The 20,607-nt window shown below is 39.1% G+C and overlaps 1 protein-coding gene across 2 annotated transcripts in view; it reads right to left on the bottom strand.

Moving 5' to 3' along the window:
* The window catches only part of FBN1 (fibrillin 1), a 155,206-nt gene that overhangs the window by 97,347 nt on the left and 37,252 nt on the right, over positions 1–20,607 (bottom strand). For both annotated transcript variants that reach the window (XM_086471589.1, XM_086471590.1), the window contains exons 6-7: positions 3,411–3,608; positions 14–139 (exon numbers count right to left, since the gene is read on the bottom strand). In XM_086471589.1, coding sequence (XP_086327715.1) covers positions 14–139; positions 3,411–3,608 — 324 coding nt within the window. The remainder of the gene's footprint in view (positions 1–13; positions 140–3,410; positions 3,609–20,607) is intronic.

Below are 20,607 nucleotides of genomic sequence, written 5' to 3'. Positions count from 1 at the left end.
TAAAAGTTCTTACCGTCGCATTTTTGTGTCACTTCATTAAACTTATGTCCAGCTGGGCATTTGCACTCAAAAGATCCAACAGTATTAATGCAATTTCCCCCTTGACAGATCCCAGGGATGGCTTGGCATTCATCCACATCTATCATATAAAAAAGGAAGAAACACCCACTTTTAATTCATTTCTCAAGAACAGCCATAATAATTTGTCTATACAGAAATTAAAGTAAATATGCCTAAATCCATTCTTCACCCATCAAAATATTATGATACTTGCTTTTGAAGACACACACCAATTTTGTAATTACTCTATGCGAAGTATGATTAAGTACAGTACTCTAAATATTTTCTGCAAGAAATCACATGGTTATTATTGTTACAGACATTAAACATCTAACTGCTATTGCTTTGTTTTTCCAAAACATCTGGGGAATGGTGTGCGGAGGACACAGCCTGCCAAAACCCAGGTTCCTTTAAAGTATCTGAAGCTGGGCACCCAGAATCACTTGCCCCGTTGAAAATCTTGGCAACTCCATACCCACCAGTGCAGAGATGCAGGAGCCATAGAGAAGCAGTGTGCAATGTGCATGGAGGGGGCTTCATGGAGAGGCACGGGGAACTGCATAGCCATTATTGATGGAAATGATTAATTCATCACCCCAATGACCTTAGGCTGTTGTTAGCGTTTGACTTAAGAAGTTTCATAGCTATAATTCTTGTCTCAGGAGGAATTATTAATGACCTGCTTAGACTTTCTTAAATTTTTGCAGGTTTTTTCCCCCTTTATTTCTCTCTCTTCACTTTTAAATTTTTCACTCAAGAAAACAAAACAACAAAGATGATATCACAGGCTAGGTAGGAAGCTCAAGACAAACATTTTCAAGAGGCCCCAGTTTTTGGCCTCACAGCTATTTTAGCACAACAACATGTCTATTGTGACTTAGCTGCAAAAGTGTTGCTGCAGCTTAGTAACAGCTAGAGAAAAGAGTCTAAAGGAGGAGGAGTGGCATTGCAGTAGGAGACAGTCAAGGTCTGGCTCACGGTCTCCAGGGGCTGCCCTGTGTCTGCTGCTCCCTGTCCTCCAGGAGCAAACAGAGCACTCTCCAACCCAAACACCTGTGCTTCCCCCATCTCCCCAGGGAGTACCAGCTGCTGCTGGTAAAACCTCCTTTCTCAAATTCTTGGGCTTCACACTAGGATCGGTTTCAACGCAGGGACACAAGCTGAAGGAGATGATGCCTTCAAACCTCCTTTTATAAAATCACAGAGAGCCAGCTGCAATGCGTCTTGCAGTCTGAAAAAAGCAAAGCATTATGTCTGTACAAAAGGCCAAGAGGCAATTTCCCTGGGAGCCACAAGTAGGAAGTTTCAGGAACGCCAAGGGGCATATCTGTACCACATCGCGGAGCGTTACGTAAAGATCCCCGGGCCAGCTGAACCGGGTCGGGGGTGCGGCAGCAGAGCCAGAGCGGTGCTATGCCTGCCCTAACCGCTGCGCTGGGAGGCACAGCGAACTAGCACAGCCTCAGCACCCTCGACACAGCCACACTGCTGCTGGGACTTGAGCTACAGCAATATGCTGTGCTTTAATAACAGTAATCAGCCAGACTTCATGGCACTGTACTGACTTAAAAAAAAAAGAATATTAAAAAAATAGAAGTCATGTTCCTGAGTCACAATGTCTGTTTCAAAATCCCACCTTTTGGCTTTAATTTTCCTCCTTTGTCTCTTTGAAAGTCTCAGCTATGATATTAATTTAACTCAGACAGACAAAGTCAAACTGTGGGCAGTGATATTCTATTTACTTTTTTTAAAATAAACTGGCCCTCCCCTCCGTTTTATTTTTTCTGACTTCTCCACACAATAATAACGGTTCCTTTTTCTCTTCAGAGAACCTGGATTTTATTTAACCTGCTTTCCTTTATTTAGATTGAATATGAATGTGAAATCTCTGAAATGTCTTCAGTCTGAATGGATGTTATCTGATTTCAAAAGGACTGGATTTAGTGCAATTGCATGAAAGAGCTAATATGTGATTCCATAGCAGATCTGTAGAAATTATGAACGCATTACAAGAGAAGAGAAAACTGGAAAGTACAAGTCAAACATACAGGGCCAAAACTGTGTTGGCACTGCATGCAGATTAGCATAAATGCAGCCGCATGCTAAGAAACGGGCAGCAAGCAGAAGTAGCCTTGTTCTGAACGGCACAAACCCACTGGAGAGGTCACTGCAGCTTTCTGTGACACAAACAAGAGGGATATAACTAGGTGTGGCATGAGTTCAGGGGTGTGGGCCACATATTTATGCACATAAGATTTCAGAAGTCTCCAGAACCTCAATTCACAGATTTCTGCACAATTTAGTTCCGACCTTTACAGTGACAGCGGGTACAGAACGGTCAAAATATGTGCACATTATGCAGCATACACAAACATGCCCATCTCAAAGTTCATCATGCCTGTCTGCAGGCACCAACCAGGACTTGGCCTGTGACAGAGGATATCTACATTTTTAATGCAATGGAATGCCTTGAAGTCCTTCATAGGAATTTCATGATTAAATAAAATTACTCATAGGATTTATAATCTTTATCTCCCTCATTTTCAAAAATATTGTAACTTATTAGAAAATGTTAGACAGACTGAAATAAACTAGCCCCAAAGATATGGTCCTGGGAATGTATAATCCACATCAGTTTAATACATAGCTGCCCCTGTTAACTTTCTCCTGTTTCCTGCCAGACATCCAGACAATAAAAGAATTTATACAGCTGGAAGTATTAGAATAAAAGCCAAAAGCAGTGTAAGGACTTTCTATGGTAAGGCATGCTCTGAAAGAAGTAAGCAACATCTGGGTGGATTTTACAATTTGAAACAACTGCAAATGCATTTCCAAAATTGTGTAAAATACATAATAGGGCATTTCAAATGGTACGACAGGCGCTTTTCTCCAGGTCAAAGCAGTGTAGGTTGAAAAATAAGACACTCAAGATGAACCCAAAATCAACAACTTTTAGCTAAAAGATCCCACACCGGATAAATGGAACAGTATTGCCACAGATCAATTTTTGCATGTTTTCAGTACTTTCTGAAACAGAATAAATTCCTCCATAGAATGATCGAGTGGTACACTCAGTAAAACACCATTACAGAACCAGGGGAAAGAGCTGCTGGCAGTGCGAAATTCATTAAGATGCTGGCTGCTCTCACATGACCTAAGTTACCAATGTACTCACTTGAACATCAGGCACTCACTGAATCATGAAGTAATGCATCTGACAATGTTTTTCCATCCTTCACACGTATAGCTGAGAATGGCTTAGGACAGGTTATTCACAGCAGTGTAACTCAATTAAGATTAATCCAGTAACAATTTCAGCAGCTTTTGGGGAAGCTTTGCTGCTAACTTACCTTGACAGGCCCCAGTTCGAATGTTTGGAATGAAACCTCGGCGGCAGGGATGCGGCTGGGCAGGACACATTTCACAGGGGTGGCCCCATGCTCTCCCAACTGTTGCACAGCAAAGGGTTTTTGTGCAGACTATTCCACTGAGCTGTCCCTGGCACATCTGGTTGGTTACCAAAGTGAAGCAAGGGCCGGTCCTGTAATCTGCAACAAAGATAGGAAACCTAATCAGCATCACAATAAAAATATGGAACAAAACCCATAATAAAGCAAAACAACAGCACATTTAGGCAAGTCTTCTGCACACGAATTGCCCACCAGCCCATAATAATGTATCTTAGTAGTGTTCTGCAGAGGATTTTTCTCAGGTTTTCTTCTCATTCAAATCGACCGAAAATAAGCAGCTCTATAAATACATCATGACTATTTCACCAAGAGTATTATATACTTCAGATTTTGCAGGACCCCTCTTCTGCTTGGTTTAATCTCTACTAATACTCTTTGGGGGGTCTTTTCATCAGTTTGTTTTAAATATTCAGTGCATCAATTAAAATAATACTGATAAAACAGTTAGGGTATGTTTATTTCCACAAGTGTTCTCAAATGAGTCTCAAGGGAAGAGAACACAGACTGCAGGAAGTTTTTTGAGGACAGTTTTCACTGTTATTCAGGCATACGTTGTACCAGATATGTGGGTAAGCTTTGCCTACAGCTGAATGGAGTGCATGTGGAATACATCTGCTTTGATTTGTTTATGGTAGGACAGGCCACTTAGCCAACAGACAGAATTAAACTAAGATGTTAATAAAATACTAGTAGGCTTTATTTTGTTCCATTCTCCAAGGGCAAAAGCCAAACAGCGGTATTGCCAGCTCCTGTTGTCTCCTGTACATCCGGGGTGCACACGCCAGTTAATTCTTCACAAATGACCCTAAAACGTTTTTTTTTGTTACGGTGCACCAGGACAGAGTCCAGCATCCTGTAAGCGTAGCCAGCAAATTACAAACCTGACGTTTGTCTGTACTGAAATAGTTACCAGGTACCTCAGCCAAGGTCACTAAGTAATCCACGCTGCCTTACAGTCATGACATTATAAATTCCTCCAGTTTTCATGCCACTTCCAAACTTTTATAACAATAATATGTTTCCACTAAACCATTGATAAAAAGCGTTGAATAGGGCAGAGGTAAGAACACATGCCTTTCCCACCTGCCACATCTCCCCACACTAGGTGCACCTTGAAACTTATCATTTAACTAATCTTCATTCCAATCCAGGGATGTTGCATCCACTTGCTACAAACTCTGCTGATTAATCGAGCCACTCTGGTACAAATAAATAAAATGGCTTACAGAAGACCTGTAAGCGATACAACAGTGCTATACTGTTACTATTACCTTCATCAATTAAACACAATCGTGTCAGAAAGGATATGAAGTTACTTTGAAAGACCTATTTCTGATAAACTTGTACTAAACGACACTAAATACCATTTACTCTTCATTAACTATGTATTACATCCTATAAATGCTATTCTACCTTTTGCCTGATTAAAAGACCTATAAGCACCCAGACCATGTCTTTTCCTTTGAAAATATTGGAACAACAATAATTTTCTTCCAGCCTCTCGAAATTTGTCCTGTATTTCCAGATTTATGGAGAATTAACCTGCATGATATGAGAACCCTTTAGCTAGCTCTTTTCAGCCTCCCTGCTGCTGGTAAGATGGACTAGCTGTATAAAAATATGTAAATGGAAATACTGCTATTTAGTGTCATCCTTAAACGCTGCCAGACTGCAAACATAAAATTTCTGCCCTATCCCCTCCAAACAGTAGAGCTACATTTACTTAACACTTCTCCCTCCTCTTCCCTAGCAACTCTGTCAGCCTCATCATGAAATGGGTCAGAATCTCTGATAACACCTCTCTTACCCTTGGTTTCTTAATTCCTTTTCATCGCCTTAACATTTTTTGGCTTGGTATTTCTCATTGTGTCCCTTCACTTCCTGTATTAATTTTCTACACTACTGCTTCTATCAAGTTATTTTCCCATTTTTAAGCACTTCTGTAACTGCTTTAATTTTCCTAGCTAGAAAGGCTTGTTTTGCTTTTGTCAAAACTTCCATTGCCTTCTTTCTCATGCCTCATTGTAGAAACGCAACTCTGGAAGCATGTAGTACAAAACCAAATATTACCAGCTTTATCTTATTCCTTCAACACACGAATACAAGTCAGTCATGATCAATTATACCTATCAATTATAAATTTTTAGTTCCAAGATCCATTCTTCACCCTTAAACAAAATGAGAATGCATACTTTACTGTCTGCAAAACTCCCAATATTAAAACTCCTAATATTAAAACAATAGATGACAATTTCTTTAGAAATACCACAGTTTTGTGTTGGCAACAGGAAATCTCCAGTGTACCTCCTCAGAATGAAATCCCTCATTGTAGATTGTCCCTATGCCGTTTATATATAGACAGTTTAAAAAGGAGTCATTTTGTTCTCTGTCGCAGTGGGAAGCACACATCGGACAGTAGTGAATAACCCATCTTGTATTTTATGGTAGAATATGAATGGATCAGCATTTACGATTGTTTGCTTTCAAGCTATAAATGACTTAGCAGTGGCTAATATGACTTAGAAACCCAATGCAGTTAACTTTATAATCGTGCAAATCTTTCCACAAGATTTCAGTAACAAGAAGTAGGTCAAATATGTGCTCAAAACCAAGCAAATCCAGTTCCTACTTGTTGTTATCCAAGTTCATAGTCCTTTAGCATGGAGAATTACAGACTGTATTTTCACCTAATCTTTTGCCTTGATAAATTTTATTCTTAATACTCAGTTTTCTGCTGAGTACAGCTTTCCTTCTATTTTCTCAAATACAATCTTTCACCTCTTCACAAGTAAGTTTTTCTTTTGCATTCTTAAGAGAAAATTCTAAAGGTCAGAAAATGCATAATAAAAAGATCATTTGGATGTACACCAACCTACAGCCACAGAGAAATCCACACTTCAAGGGAGGCTTAATAAAAAGAGCTCTAAAATTAAAGCATTCTTAATAGTGAGTTTAAGGGCTTTTTTGACACATTAAAAGATGAAGGCCTACAAGAAGAAAATAGGATTCCACTAACAGGATGGCAAAATGAAAAGAGAATGGTATCACATGTAAAGAGATTTCCTTGAGTTAAACCATTTTTCTTGAAGGTGTTTGGTTGTATGAATTATGCTGATTTCAAAAGAGGCAGTAAACCCTAGGGTCTGTGATACATGGGGTACGAACTTAAAACCTCAATCTTTATTTTCTAACAACAGTTTCCTTATATGTCCGTGTCACTTGCGATTACTCAAACTTCTTCAGTGAGTAAAGCTGAAACACAAAGTTCCAAATGATCGGTCAGGAGTTGAAAAGAGAGACAGGGGAAAAATAGAGACAGAAAAGGTACTACACAGTTTGTTTGGGTTTTATTCCAGAGTAATTTCATTTTAACTGAAAAAACATTGAGACTTGAAATTATTTTAGTAACATAGTTTTTCTAAAGATGTGCAACCGATAATTCAAACGTGTTGTCACTTCTAATGCAAATTTCAGCACATGCAAGCAGCCTTCAGTAAGGCATTAGTCACTGTTACCTAACTACTTTAACTGCTTCTTCACATACTTCTTATCTATTTTGATAAGGAGTAATTCCACAGGGAGGCTCAGGGAACTGAGAAGATGGCAGAAACTGTAAAACCACAAGTTCATATACCATCAAAAAGAGCAAGAGGGCAACAGAATGAGGCTGGTTTACACCATGTACAAATCCAGCTTATTAAGCCCACAGGGAAGAAGCAAGCTGCATTTTGATCTAGAGCCTGTTCCTGTTCCAGCCACAATCATCAAATAATTTTAGCTATCTTCTCAAAAGATCCTTTATGCTCCTAAAAGCAACAGAAACGCTGCTGAAATATGTTGTACTGGCAGGCTTTGATCAAAACCAAGCACAGCTATAAGTAATGATAATTGTTGCAAGTAATGCTGGACAGCACCAAAAAGACTCCAAGCACCAGGATAATGCAAGGCTTTTGACACCAGATACACACCTTAAGCCCTCAGTTCATGTTAACCTCTGTTTTTAAGCACAATATAGTTTTTAATGCAAACATATAGTTTAAAAAAATTTTGAACTAATGGCACCCAGATTAAACAATTATGCTAGTGCAAGGATGCTGGATGAAATACTGGTCACACTTTCCTCCAAGATTCATTCCTTATAAATCTCCCATGAAGAGTTCTTGATGTTTCAAAGTAATGGCCTGATGTTGCAAACGGATAACCACCTGTTAGGGAGGTTGACAGACTCCTCCACCAACTGAATGGGTGCAAAGGTTGAAGGATGGGACCCTAGCAAGCCAGTATTTATCTCATCCTGATCAAGATCCCGTTACTGAAAACAGGAAGACGCCATCTCTTGCCACCTTAATGAAAAGGATAATGATACAATGCTGGTTTTCCAGTTCCCAGCACACAGCTTGCACAGCTCACAGAGTCCCTTATGCTGCACACTGGCTGAGCAGCAAACCCAGAATGTATCTTGGAAGGAGGGAGGAAGCATTCCTCCTAGCTGATAGCACTTCACATGGGTAAATTCTACATGAACCCCCGGATCCAGTCAAGACTGCTGTGTAACTGAAATCACCCTCAGCAACGCAAACTGGCAGCTTTCCCTCTTTTAGTACAGGGGAAAAGGGAAAGAAAGGAATATTCCATTATCATACAAATAATGAAAGAAAGGTCAGAAAGGGCTCTAAGGCAAGTGAAGTACCGTAAAAGCTGATCTTTATTACAACTTACTTTCCTCCCTAGCAGCGTTTTTGTTTCTGCCACTTGGTGGGTTTGCTGTGGTGGGGTTTTTTACCAGCTGGGAATACAAGAGAGACATTGGAAATGAGACTGCACAACACAGAAACACAGTCTCATCTCTGCGAAGTCCCCTCAGTGCTGCTCATATGTGACCCACTTCACTTGACAACCCATGCCACTGCTTGGCCAGCCATCAGAAAAGAGAATTACAACTGGTCGTGCCTGAGAATGCTCTTCTGGAAACTGATCTCACACAGCCAAAGAATAATGCTCACTAAAAGGCTGGCAGTCTGAGTTTCAGGTAGCAGAATCCTTTTAACACAATACACGACTTCAGGCAAATTTCAACTATTTTTTCTCAAGCATCTAAAATGTGTATTCCTAATGGGAAAAAAAAAAAAAAAAAAAAGAATTCTATAGCAATTCTGGTTTTCAATGGCATTCTTAAAGTATAAAAAGGAATTTTAATGGTGAGAGAACTAGTAACTACGCAGTTACAAGCAGAAAAAAAATACTGGGTAAATAAAATGCAGCACTCTGCAGTCAGGTGCAGGAACAGTATGAGAAATAAAACTTCCTTTCCCTGCCCTGGAATGGCAGGTGCTAGAATATTATATATAAGAAAAGATGTCACATCTCTGTTACAGAGAGGGAAAATTTGCCTCAAACACAACTTTTAGATTGGAAAATAGTAGGATTAGGATTAGGAAAACAGATGATGGGGTTTCCAAATATGTCCAGTGGCTGGACACTTACATATGGGAAAAATTATTGGAGGAGAAGGAAGCTCAATGTATGAAGTCAAATGTCACCAATAAGAGTGATATGAGGATGGTATCAAGTAAATTATGGTTTTGGAACAGGGATAAAGACAGTGTTTTAAAAAATCAGCTTTCACTGAGCCATGAATGAAGAATCTTAAACAAATCCTAAAAATACACACATATAATAATATTTACCTAAGCTGATCCAGGTGTGCTTGCACAAACAAAACTCCTACCACTTTTCCTGAGTTTAAAAACCAGGAATGGAAGAAACAGATATCAGATATTCTGACCTAAAATCTGGAATAAATGGTGACACAATGACAGCATAGATATGATAAGAAACACCAACTCTTAAAATTTTAGTTCTTTGAGAAAGCCATGTTTCTTGACAGGATTGGAAACCATACAATACCTCTCACTATACAAACAACTATACTATTAATGGAAAAACACAGCTTCCATCATTGTATGTTTCACTGTACTTCAATCATTTCACTCTCTTCAGAGAAGGTAGCAATACACTTAAAGATGATGGAGAAAAACACCATGTGCCTCATTTCAGGAGGCAGGATGTGCTGCATGTGAACAAGAATTTTTTGCAGTAAAAGTCCAAGAATTACAGAGAGTCCCAGAACTGACAGGAGAGCACAGCATGACCAAGCTGACTGTAGCAGTAAGCATCACCATAGCACAGAAAGTTACAGAACACTGACAGAACAGTTACAGAACAGTTACAGAAAGGTTTAGCATTTCAGGCTCAGTTTCCAAATGTCCTCCAAAGCGATTCAAGGTATTTTCAGACATACCAAAATCTCCTAATAAGGACAGAGAGAACAAACAGAAAGCTTTACACACATACCCCTTCCAAAAGATTAATGCAAACCTGTGTGTGCCACTGCATGAGAGAAATAGGGAAGGGCAATGTGCTCTTAACTCCGTTTTCCCTTGCAAAATATCCCTTGCAGTTGCTTGTAGGCGATCATGAAAACATTTTTTGCTTACAGGACTGTGGCTTTTAACTGCTGGTTAGAAAAGTGAACGACCACGCTCAGGAACCCGTGGGATAACTATTATTTACCTCTGCCTGTCCTAATAGGGGACATGTCACACATCTCACTTCACAGAGAGTCAAGACCAGACACACGACACATTCCCATGTTAGCTCAATGCACTGCCTTCCAACCATTTAAAAACTCAGACACAATAATTCTCCATCCACAGGTGACACTGAAATGCCAGTTGATAAATGCATCCAATCACAACATTCTTTTTTCCACACGGGCCATTTCCTTAAATAATTACTCACTGTTAAGCACTCCCTGTCCATTCCTCCCCCAGCCAGACACCATTACTCACCCCAGTCAGATCCCAATGTGTCATCATTGGAAAGTACATGGCAAAGATATCAGAGGGTGTTCAGAAGGAAAGAAAACAAAACTTTGTAAATATTTTAAAAACTTACTTCCTAAGATGTCTAATACTTCTTACCAATGAGTTTTGGTAGGTTTAGCTGTGGTATGTGAAGACATTATCACCATGCCACTTCTGTCTGCTCCCTTCCAGAGCCAGAGATTGCTTCGTATATTAACAAGACCCTTTCCCAGCTGCTTCAGTGCACAGTGCAACACAGAGCTCAAATTGCTGAGATTTAACACTGCTAGTGCTAAGATGTCATTGGAACTAGGGACTCAGAGTGCAACCATTCAGGCACTGCTTCTGGCAGGGGTACAAATCTGGCAGCAGAAATGTCTCAAAATACCACAGCTGTGCTGCGGACAGATCACAGCTCCAAGTTGCCTCTCGTTATTTTAACAAGAGTAAAAATATGGAAGCATGTCTAACACTTGCAATAAATAACTTCCACTGGTATCATAACTCTTTATTCTGTATTAGTCAGCCACAAAAGTCAGTTACTGCCTCATATATTCCAGCCCCAGGAACATTATCCTCTAACTCATGATTCTGACGACCCCATTTCTCCATGTCTTCCTCACCTTTGCTTGTTGCAAATTGTTCTCATACATTGACTTGCTGGCACACTTCAGCCTAAATTTATTTTCCATTCCGTAAGCTGCTTCACAAATCCACTTCTGCACAGATGATCTGTTTAACATGTCTATCTAGCAAATACTGTCTTCCTAGGATACTGGTTAAAGAACAGGACTTTTAAATTAGAGCTTACTAACCACGTGAGACTAACATTATCAGTTGCATTTGATGTACAGAACAATTCAGCCTGACCATTTTCGAAAGTATTTTGGCAATTCATTTTCCAGAACAAATATACAACTATTTTCATGCCAATTTTGTTCTTGCAACTGACCCAGTTCTCGAAGTCTGTAACTGAAAAGTAATAACATTACAGTAATAAAATAAAAAAAATAATGTTCAAAAAATTATTACAGAATTGGAGTGATTTGTTGCACACATTTTAATCCAACACGCAGACTAAGCATTTCACCAAAATCAAGGCTTTAGCTCTGTTGTTCCCAATTATGTGCGGCAGCAGTCCAAATACAGAAAATTGTTACCACATTTTATTCTTTTCCATGATGAAGAAAACAGTAAGCAATACAGCTAAACGCAGAATAACTTCTCATTTCTGAATAATCAGTTACCTGACAAACTCTAACCCACCCTGCTTTGCTGTATAAGCTACAAAGGAACATTTCTTTGCAGATTTTAATTTTTCCAATTTCTTTCACAGGCTAGCAACAATGAAATAAAATTCTGAGTTGGTTTCCATCCCTCTTTTTGCAAAAAAGTAACTAACTTTGGTGACATATTTATTGTCAAGACCAGAAGATTATTAAGGAAAATGGATTCAACTGAAGAACTCTGGAAGTTTCACTTAAAAAGAACAAGTTGGCTGAAGTTTATTACTACTTTTTAAAAAGAGTTCTTAAGAAGTGCCACGTTATAGAAACTCTCTTAACATACCACAAAGTATTAACTATTAAATAGCAAGGTAAAGACAAAGCTAGTAGACGAGCTCTGTAATTTTTTTTTCTCTTTGGCTCCAGAAGACGCTGACTATAAAATAACTGAGACTATCCAAAAGTAGTGCAAACTGTTTAAGAAAAATAGATCCTAATGACTTACAGTATATTAAACAGACAAACATCCAAAGAAAGGGAAAATGCTTTCAGACAATGCAATACACAGGATTTAAAGAGATACTGCTCACATTTAAAAAGGAGAGGAAGTGGTACAATACATTAGAAATAACCTTTTTTTCCTAAAATATGAATGTTCCTCTGCAGTGTCATGAAACACAATACAATTGCAGAGCACTGGAATGAAACTCAGTCCAGAACTGAAAACGAGTTATAAATAAAAAGGGGAGGTGAGAGGGAGGAAGGGAGCCAATTTCACTGCTCAAGCTAAGTGAAATACAATGAGTAAACACACAGCAGGAATGGTGAGAAGTCGACTTGCTTTCAGTGTGGATCACTGAAAGGGAAGGCAGTAAGTGTAATAATGATGTTTTGGGTGTTGGTAAGTATATATTATCATAATGACACACGGACAAATAACTTTTGTGGTCCTAACAGAATGCAGAACTTCTAAAGTCCTGGCAGCTCTTTAACAAGGTAATTACAGCAATCAACAATTTCATCTTACTCCTTTATAACAGCTGCCAGGAATCATCTGGCTTGTCCTAAGCAAGCTCCCTCTTTGCCATAACCCAAAAGGACCAGCACTCCTGAGAAATTATGGCAGTGGAAAACTTCCACTGAACAAAAGCAAGGGGCAAAAGATTGTATTCCTGTAAGGACTCTTCTCCACATAGCAGACAGCTCCCTGGTCAAATTTCTTCAGCCAGGCACTTGCCCAGGTTTTCGTACTTTCAATACTTCTCATATACATATATTTTTAGTCATACGATTTTAGTGATGACAGATTTGATATGATGTAAATTTTGAATATTTTTATTTACTAGCCTGAAGACTTTGGAATAACTAATGCTGTTCTTTTTGAGTTTTATGTTGTAAATAGCCAGCTAAAAAGACACAAAAAATATCTGAAAAACAATGACAACATACGCTATTATGATTTTCACAGAAATATTTTAATAATTACTTCATTTCATGATTGCACAATAACGCCCTGAAAAACCTCACAAAGTGTTATAAATTTGTCAATAATGTACAAAAATTGCTTCAGACACTCATATCTCACCTATAACTCTACGGTGAAACACATCAACTGCTTAACTGAAATACCATGCATCCCTCTGTGTTACAGGATCAGATTCCTTCCTCAACGAAACTGTGGCATCACTCTGTGTGCACACAAGTGTAATCATGACCAGAATCTGGCTCATTTTGCATTAACCACATACGTGGGATTTACATTAAGACTGGTCCAAAAATAAACACAGTAATAACATACACTACTTAACTCTGAGTAAGTCTGATGGTATCTCTGTTGAAAAGTTACAGAATACATGTCATAATTCTGGAATTATCTCATGTATTCAATACCTATTGCTAGAAGTAGAAAACATCACTTTCCAAGGCCAATGATCTTACCTTTACTCACAAGTGTTTTCAACTAAGCAAGTATGATTTTATTAAGTATATATATTATACCCACCAATATAACATACCTGAGATGCTAGCACTCATGTGTTTCATTACTCTTAATTTTTGTACAATTCTAAAGATACTACCATGGACTCTACCTCTCAATTATTATTCTTCTGGTCATCTTTCGATTTTATAGGTTTTCAGCAAGTCTAGGGTTCTCTTTAACACTTTCCTGTAATATTTACTAAAGCATTAAATTGCTCTGTCACTAACTGTGAATGATCTTCAGGAAATCTAAGATACTCACAGAGCTTCTAGACCTCTGCATTTATTGGAAAGAGCCAATGAACATCAGATATATTAGTATTTCATTTAAAAAAGTAAACTCATATAATTTCTGTAAGGCCTACTGTAATTTCTGTCTTCATTGAACACTTGGTTGAAGCAGTTTTATTTGCTTAGCATTAACAGGTAGATGTCCCCCAAAGTCAATGAATGACTGGCCTCAAGTGACTGAGGACTTTCTGCATCCATCACATCTTTAATCTAAGGATTATAGAAACAATTATCAATTAAATTAAAACCACATCAAAAGCCTGATTTTCCCAAGCAAGTTAACAGAACTAACTATAATTAAGTGTCTCAAAAAAGAAAAAAAAAATCCACAGACAATTACCGAACTTAGGGTCAAGTTCTCCTCTTACTTGCACGCTGCAGGCAAGAAGAGCAACAGGTCCCCTATTAATGAGGTAATGAAAAGCACCTTTTATTTTTTAACTTCAGATACTAGTTGAGAACAATTGCAGGTCTTTCCAAAAGACTTCAAATCACCATGAATACTCTAGGCAAACATGGGAAACTTTTTGTGCATTTACTCAAAATGCAAGCAACTGCACATTCTTAGCATATTGCTTCACATTTCTTAACATTTAATAGCATCTGTGCTGACACCTTTGGCCTTTTCTTATTCATCACATTTGCTGTGTATACATCAGTGTAACGGGTATTGCTGATCTATTTTTTACCTCAGCAGTGGAAACTGGCATCTCTTCTACTTGTTGATGGGAATGTCAGGTCCTAAGATTTCATTTGTCTCCACACATGGGGCAAATCATTAAAACTTGCGAACACGAACATTCAAGCTCTGAGACTGAAATCCTAACAGATCTATGTTTCCTCCTTATTAGATAAGACTTGCTGGGTTTGTAGGTGTCCAGACATGGGCATGCATGAAGTCCAGGTCCCAGTTACAAGCAAAGGGTTAGACTCTCTGACTTTGATGAGAGAATGACAATTCAGCAAGGGAATCCTGCTGCCTGTGATTGTGCACGCACACACCCACATGTAGAAAACAGCCAGGATTCGGGGGGTGAGGAGAAGAGAGAGATCCACCCAGCTTTGGAGGGCTCTTTCCAAAAGCTGAGCCATACTGGCTCAACCAAAAGCAACACACTCCAACTGCACTTTACTAATTATGTGCTCACAGGGAATAGCATCAGAATCTTGGAAACTGTAGTTTATACTGAACGGTCCATTACACTGATCATCCTACAGTTTTGGATGATTTCTCACTACATATTTTAGAGATTTGGGGCTGAAAAACAAGGTTTCTCTCACCTTCATGCCACATAAATCCCAGTGGTCCTTCAAAGCTGTTTTTTTTTTTGCCATGACAATCACTGAAATTTATCTGTGTAAATGCACAGAACATCTCGAATTAACAGTTTCAGCTGATTGAATTCATAAAGATGGTGCTCTAGAACATACATCAGTGAGAACCAGATAAGTAATTTTTATTCAGGAGATGTGGGAGAAGGGAATCAGAGCTTCATCAAATGAACCAGGTGTCTGTGAATAACTAACTAGGATACTGAGGGGAATGAACAGCTCTAGCCTGTTCTTTGTATACTTCAACATATTATTGCTGATTTCATACAAAAAATGGGAGATCCCAGTCGAAGGAGGATGCTAGATAAACATGCATATATATCTGCACATACCTGCACTTTTTTGCTTCTCTTCCATTTGGAGTACAAAAGATTACAGCAGAAGTTTTGTTACACTCTGGCTGCACAGAGATTCTCCAGAAGGTAAGTAACCACTCAACGTAATAGGAATCACTCCGATTTAGGTCAGCAAACTGCAAGCCTCACTAATTCCCAACACAGGAGTACTTAACCTTTGAGCACCATGGGTGCGTCAGCCTGTCACGCGACCTGAGCCTCCCTTTCTCAGCTTACGCTGCATGGTGTAAAACGCTACAGGGCCTGGCGTAGCTACGCACCACTGCTAATGCATCATGATATATGAGTAGCACCAGAACGTAAAACATATGAAAATTAGAGAGCCACAGAACACAGAAGTCATTTAAATACATTTTCCATTCTTAAAAATCAATCAAGTGCATTGAAATTAAGTGTAGTATTTATAGATTTAACTATGCTATTTATAGATAAAGTAATAATTTATGTAAAACTTACAAAGCCCTTACAGGCTTTGCTTCTGTTTACAGATAAAAGAATCCGCAGAAACTGCTGTTGATCCAGATGCCTGTCTAATACATAATACTTCACAGCCTTACAAAATGCTGCGTATAAAAGGATGGAAACTGCTTTTTGGCCTACTTTCTACACTGACATACTGAAAAGGAGGGATAGTCTTGTGGTTGAGACACTTGGCTGGGACTGAGATGACCTGGGTTCAGTTTCAGACTCTGCTACAGACTCCCTGTACGTCCTTACACAAGTGACTTAATCTCCCTGTATATTAGCTCCCCACATGTAACGTGGGGCTGCCAATACTTCTGGATGCTGTTGGTTTTTTTTTTTCCTCTTCAGACTACACAGCCTTTGGGACACAGACTTGTGTGTTTTGTGAATGATAAAGGGAGCCTCAAGCTGAGTTCAGGCCTCTTGACATTACTGTAATAAAATTAGAACAGATCTTTCATGTAACGTTTTTTGTGCTGAGACCCTTCAAGGTTTTTTTGAGGTTTTTTTTGTTTGTTTTAGTTTGGATTTTTGGGGGGTTTTTTGTTGAATTAATTGTCAGTTTCTAGTAAAAGGCCAGAGGAATTAGCTCCTGAGATTTTCTGTGCTGGGCGAGTGCAACAGCAGCAGAACACATTCCACAGAGGAACTCATGCACAATCAATTAGGTGGTCTAATTAATTTTCCAACTCAATAGATGCTATGAACTATTTTTTCTGCAGAAATATATCTATACTGGACACACATGTGTAAAAGCAATTCAAAAACTTTTAAAATCTTAGAAGACAAGGACAGATGATATCCACTTGAAGGGAATGGGCTGCTACATGGGAACAATACTGTCTCAAGTGGGATTCATATTTCTGTCACGACAGGAGAAAACACATACGGGGGGGATGAGAGTAGTTTCCAGTTGACAAGGTTGTGTAGTTACCATTAGGGACTGACTTGTTAATCAGTATTTAGAGTGATTGATGATATTAGGTACCCATAATTAGGGAGAATGAAAACATTGGCCATGTGGAAAGAAAGAGCAATAGAAGCACTCAGAAAACAGGCTTGAACCAAACAGGGACAAAAAGCATACATATTTATGGGGTTTTAACCACAGATGATATGAGGTACGCTATTGCGTCTAATAACAGAGATAGAGCATCTAACAACAGAGATCTGTTTCTCTAGTCCTAACTCAGACAAAATTTCAATTGGCATCAGCAGGAACTGTGTCTGAATAAGGACTCTGGAACAAAGACTGAAACAAGCAGGAGAAAAATGGCCACAGAACTTTATGCCTTCTCTCACAGGGTCTTCAGCAAATTTTCAACTGCCATGAATTTCCTCTGCACTTCCTTTCCCATCATTGTGATCACCCAAAAGTCCCAAAAGTACTTATTCCACACTAACATAATGAAGGATTTGTGAAACTGTAGATATAACTGCAATGTCTGGATTAAAACAGTGAGTTGTGACATTTCTAAGAGTCCTAAGGGACATGACAGCGAGCTACAGAGAATACACAAGATCCTTGATAATCCACAACTACGGGAAAGATGACATAGAAGCACAACAAAGTGTTTCGGTTGGGATTTTATCACAGGCATTTCTACATAAGCACAGACTAGATTTATAAAGGAACTTACGAAAATGCCTGTAGGAAATAAAAAGTGATAAACTTAACCATTTCTCCAACCTATAACACTAATCAGTGTTCTGTTAGTAACTGTTTCAAATAACGTAGGTAGATCAGACAAATGGCCAAGAGTGAGGCAGCAAGCTCTGGAAAAGATGCATGCTGCCTGTAGGTAGGGGAAAGTCAGAGCAGAAAGCCTTCAGGGAACAAGTCTGAAGGAAACAAGGACACAAAGAAGCAAAACAGCAAAAGAGCAGAGAGAAGAAAAACAGGAAGGCAGCAAAGACGGGATGGATCAAAGCAAATCCAACAAATGAGTGGGAAGCACAGAGACATGGAGAGATAAACAGTGGGAGCCAGCAGACACCATGTGTGAGAAGGAGAGAAAAGGACGGGGAAGGGAAGGAAAAGGCCGGCCAGCCCAAGAGCTTCGCCAGCCAACCGGGAGAGGGAGGTTTGCCAGGACAGGCCAGCCAACTAACTAGTTAAAAAGCAGGTCCAGAGAGCCAACTAGTAGAGAGCAGCCAGCCAAGGCAAAGCCGCCCAGGACAGGAATCCGCATATCGAGAAGAATGGTAGCAGTCCCAGCTCCACCCCGGAGCTAGGTGACTGCAGCAAGCACCACGCTTTGCGGAGTGGGGAATGGGCATTAGCAGCGCTCGCCTTCGTGCTCCAAGAAGCAAAAAGATGCCCAAGAATATCCCAGCAATGTGATGAGCATCTTACTGACACAGCAGACCACAGCATCCCACCTGGCTACACACTCTGAAATATTATCCACTACTGTCACTGGGTGACCAAATATGAATAAACAATGATTACACAAACCGCAGCTATTAAACATGCATTTTCCCAAAAGCTGTTTTCCTCCCATCTGCAAAGCTGATTTCCATATTCTTTTTCTACTTTGATACTTTCAAGCTGATGAGGTACAAATGATGTACCCCAATATTATTTGTATAGTGCAATGTCATAATCCTAAATCAGGAAATACAAACACCAGGCCAGTGATTAATAAGGATATGAGATTAAAAAAGGGGGTTACAGGCCACATGAAGAACAGCCTACTCCAGCACTGACAACATACTGCTTATCTGTTAAATTAGGCAGCTCCTATCTATCCATCTCAAAGAAATAAAACTAAGTATATTGAAAAAGGAAAAATTTAAAACTGTAGCTAACAGATTTCTAACAGATAGTAAATATTTGTGCTGTCTTCTGAAATATTTTTTACACTGCAAGAACAATTGAACAATGGAATGGAGCAGAATAAACCATGGCAAGCCCTAATTGTGTTCCCATCTTCAGATTTAAAATTCATCTTTCAAAAAAAGAAAAATAAATGAGCAGTAAAAGATACAGATTTAAATTATTTCTGAGAACAACCTCCATTTCACAGTCACCAGACTGTTAAGCGCATCCTATTCATTGTTATCTCCTGAACAAGCCTTCCTGCTGTAACTCAGCACCATAGAAGCAGATACTGAGGTTAAGAGATGGTCCTGTCGAGAAATTAGGGCTCACAGAAAGAACAGAAGTGAGGTACTCTATGTGTGAGCAATGTTTCAATGATTACCTTACCCTTCTGGATATAAGATCTGATTCACACCACTGAAACCCTTAAGTATCTTTTTCCTTTCAACTTCTGGGCTTTGAACGAAGCTGTTAGGAAGCTAGTAATCCAATTCAACTCCCCTAGGCCCCTCAAGCCGAAAGCAGATTCACAGCTGAGACAGCGGACACTTCAGGTATTAAAAGTCAACTTCTGCTTAGGACTGACTGCAAGAGAATGGTACACCACAAGCAGCACCTTGCGTTCCCCCAGCTGGTAAGAGGAGACAGAGGAAAGGAAGCAGGAAGCAGCTTCCATCTACTGCTGGGGAGCAGCAAATAGTTAAGAGGGTAAATGTATAGAGTACGGCATAATGCAGCTTAAAGTTCCTCTGTGGGAGCTCTGGCATCTGTCTAAGCTGCAAGGTTTAGCAACTACAGTGCCAATTTAAACTTGTACTTAAAAATATAGTAAATATTTTCTTTTAATTTTTAATAGAATGGGTACATTTAGGAATCTGGGCTGTCACCAATACAGACATGCATCACTCCCAGCAATGTTAGTGGAACAACAGACTGTTCAGAGTGGTGTCTAAAGTTTCAGCTGCTTGTAAACTAGCACTGTGGGAAAACTTTTAGGTGGCTTTAGAAAAATTCCCATAAAACAGTAGAAAGATCATAATTTAAGACACTTCAGTGGAAGAGAAAACTTCCTCTTGATTATGAGAGGTATTTTGCACTATAGTCAAAAAGTAAGTAAGATTTCTCCCAGAAATAATGTCTTTTATCCACATCATTCTTGTCAGGAAAGTGCCTGAACATTTATTTTAATAATTAAGGTTCAGGTTTCAACTACACTTGTGACAAATAACATTCACATTAGAAAAATGTTTTTAAAGCATCAAATAGTTTAGTCTTATAAAATAAAATAATCTTGCAGTGGTTAAACTGCCCTTACATATAAACTCTTTATCAGTGTGTGAATATACTATAAGCCTAAATTGTAAAGATAATGTAATTTAGCCCACACATTTGAAATGAGGTAACCACTGGATTGGAACTCTTGCCTGGAAGCATGCTGATCTCTTTCTTTCCCCTATTTCATTTAATTAGGAACTTGAAATTGGATCACCAACTTTTTAACAGCTGATTAAAAGCCCTATTCACAAAAGTGATCTTGCTTATTTTTCATGTGAGCACCAGGCTGCTCCTCTGCAGGGCAGCAAGCCTGCCTACTGCCTGCGATCTGAGTCTGCTTTGAAAGAGGTGTAGAGAGTCACTAGCATCCTGGGTACTCCATCTGCTCCTCTGCATCAGTATCACACTGCTGCAAACCACACGCAATACTGACTACTTAAAATCAAACAAACAACTAACCAA

This window comes from Leptosomus discolor, chromosome 11 (genome assembly GCF_034619465.1).
Source record: "Leptosomus discolor isolate bLepDis1 chromosome 11, bLepDis1.hap2, whole genome shotgun sequence".
In the NCBI taxonomy this organism is placed as follows: Eukaryota; Metazoa; Chordata; class Aves; order Leptosomiformes; family Leptosomidae; genus Leptosomus; species Leptosomus discolor.
This window is presented reverse-complemented; position numbering and strand designations above follow the sequence as displayed.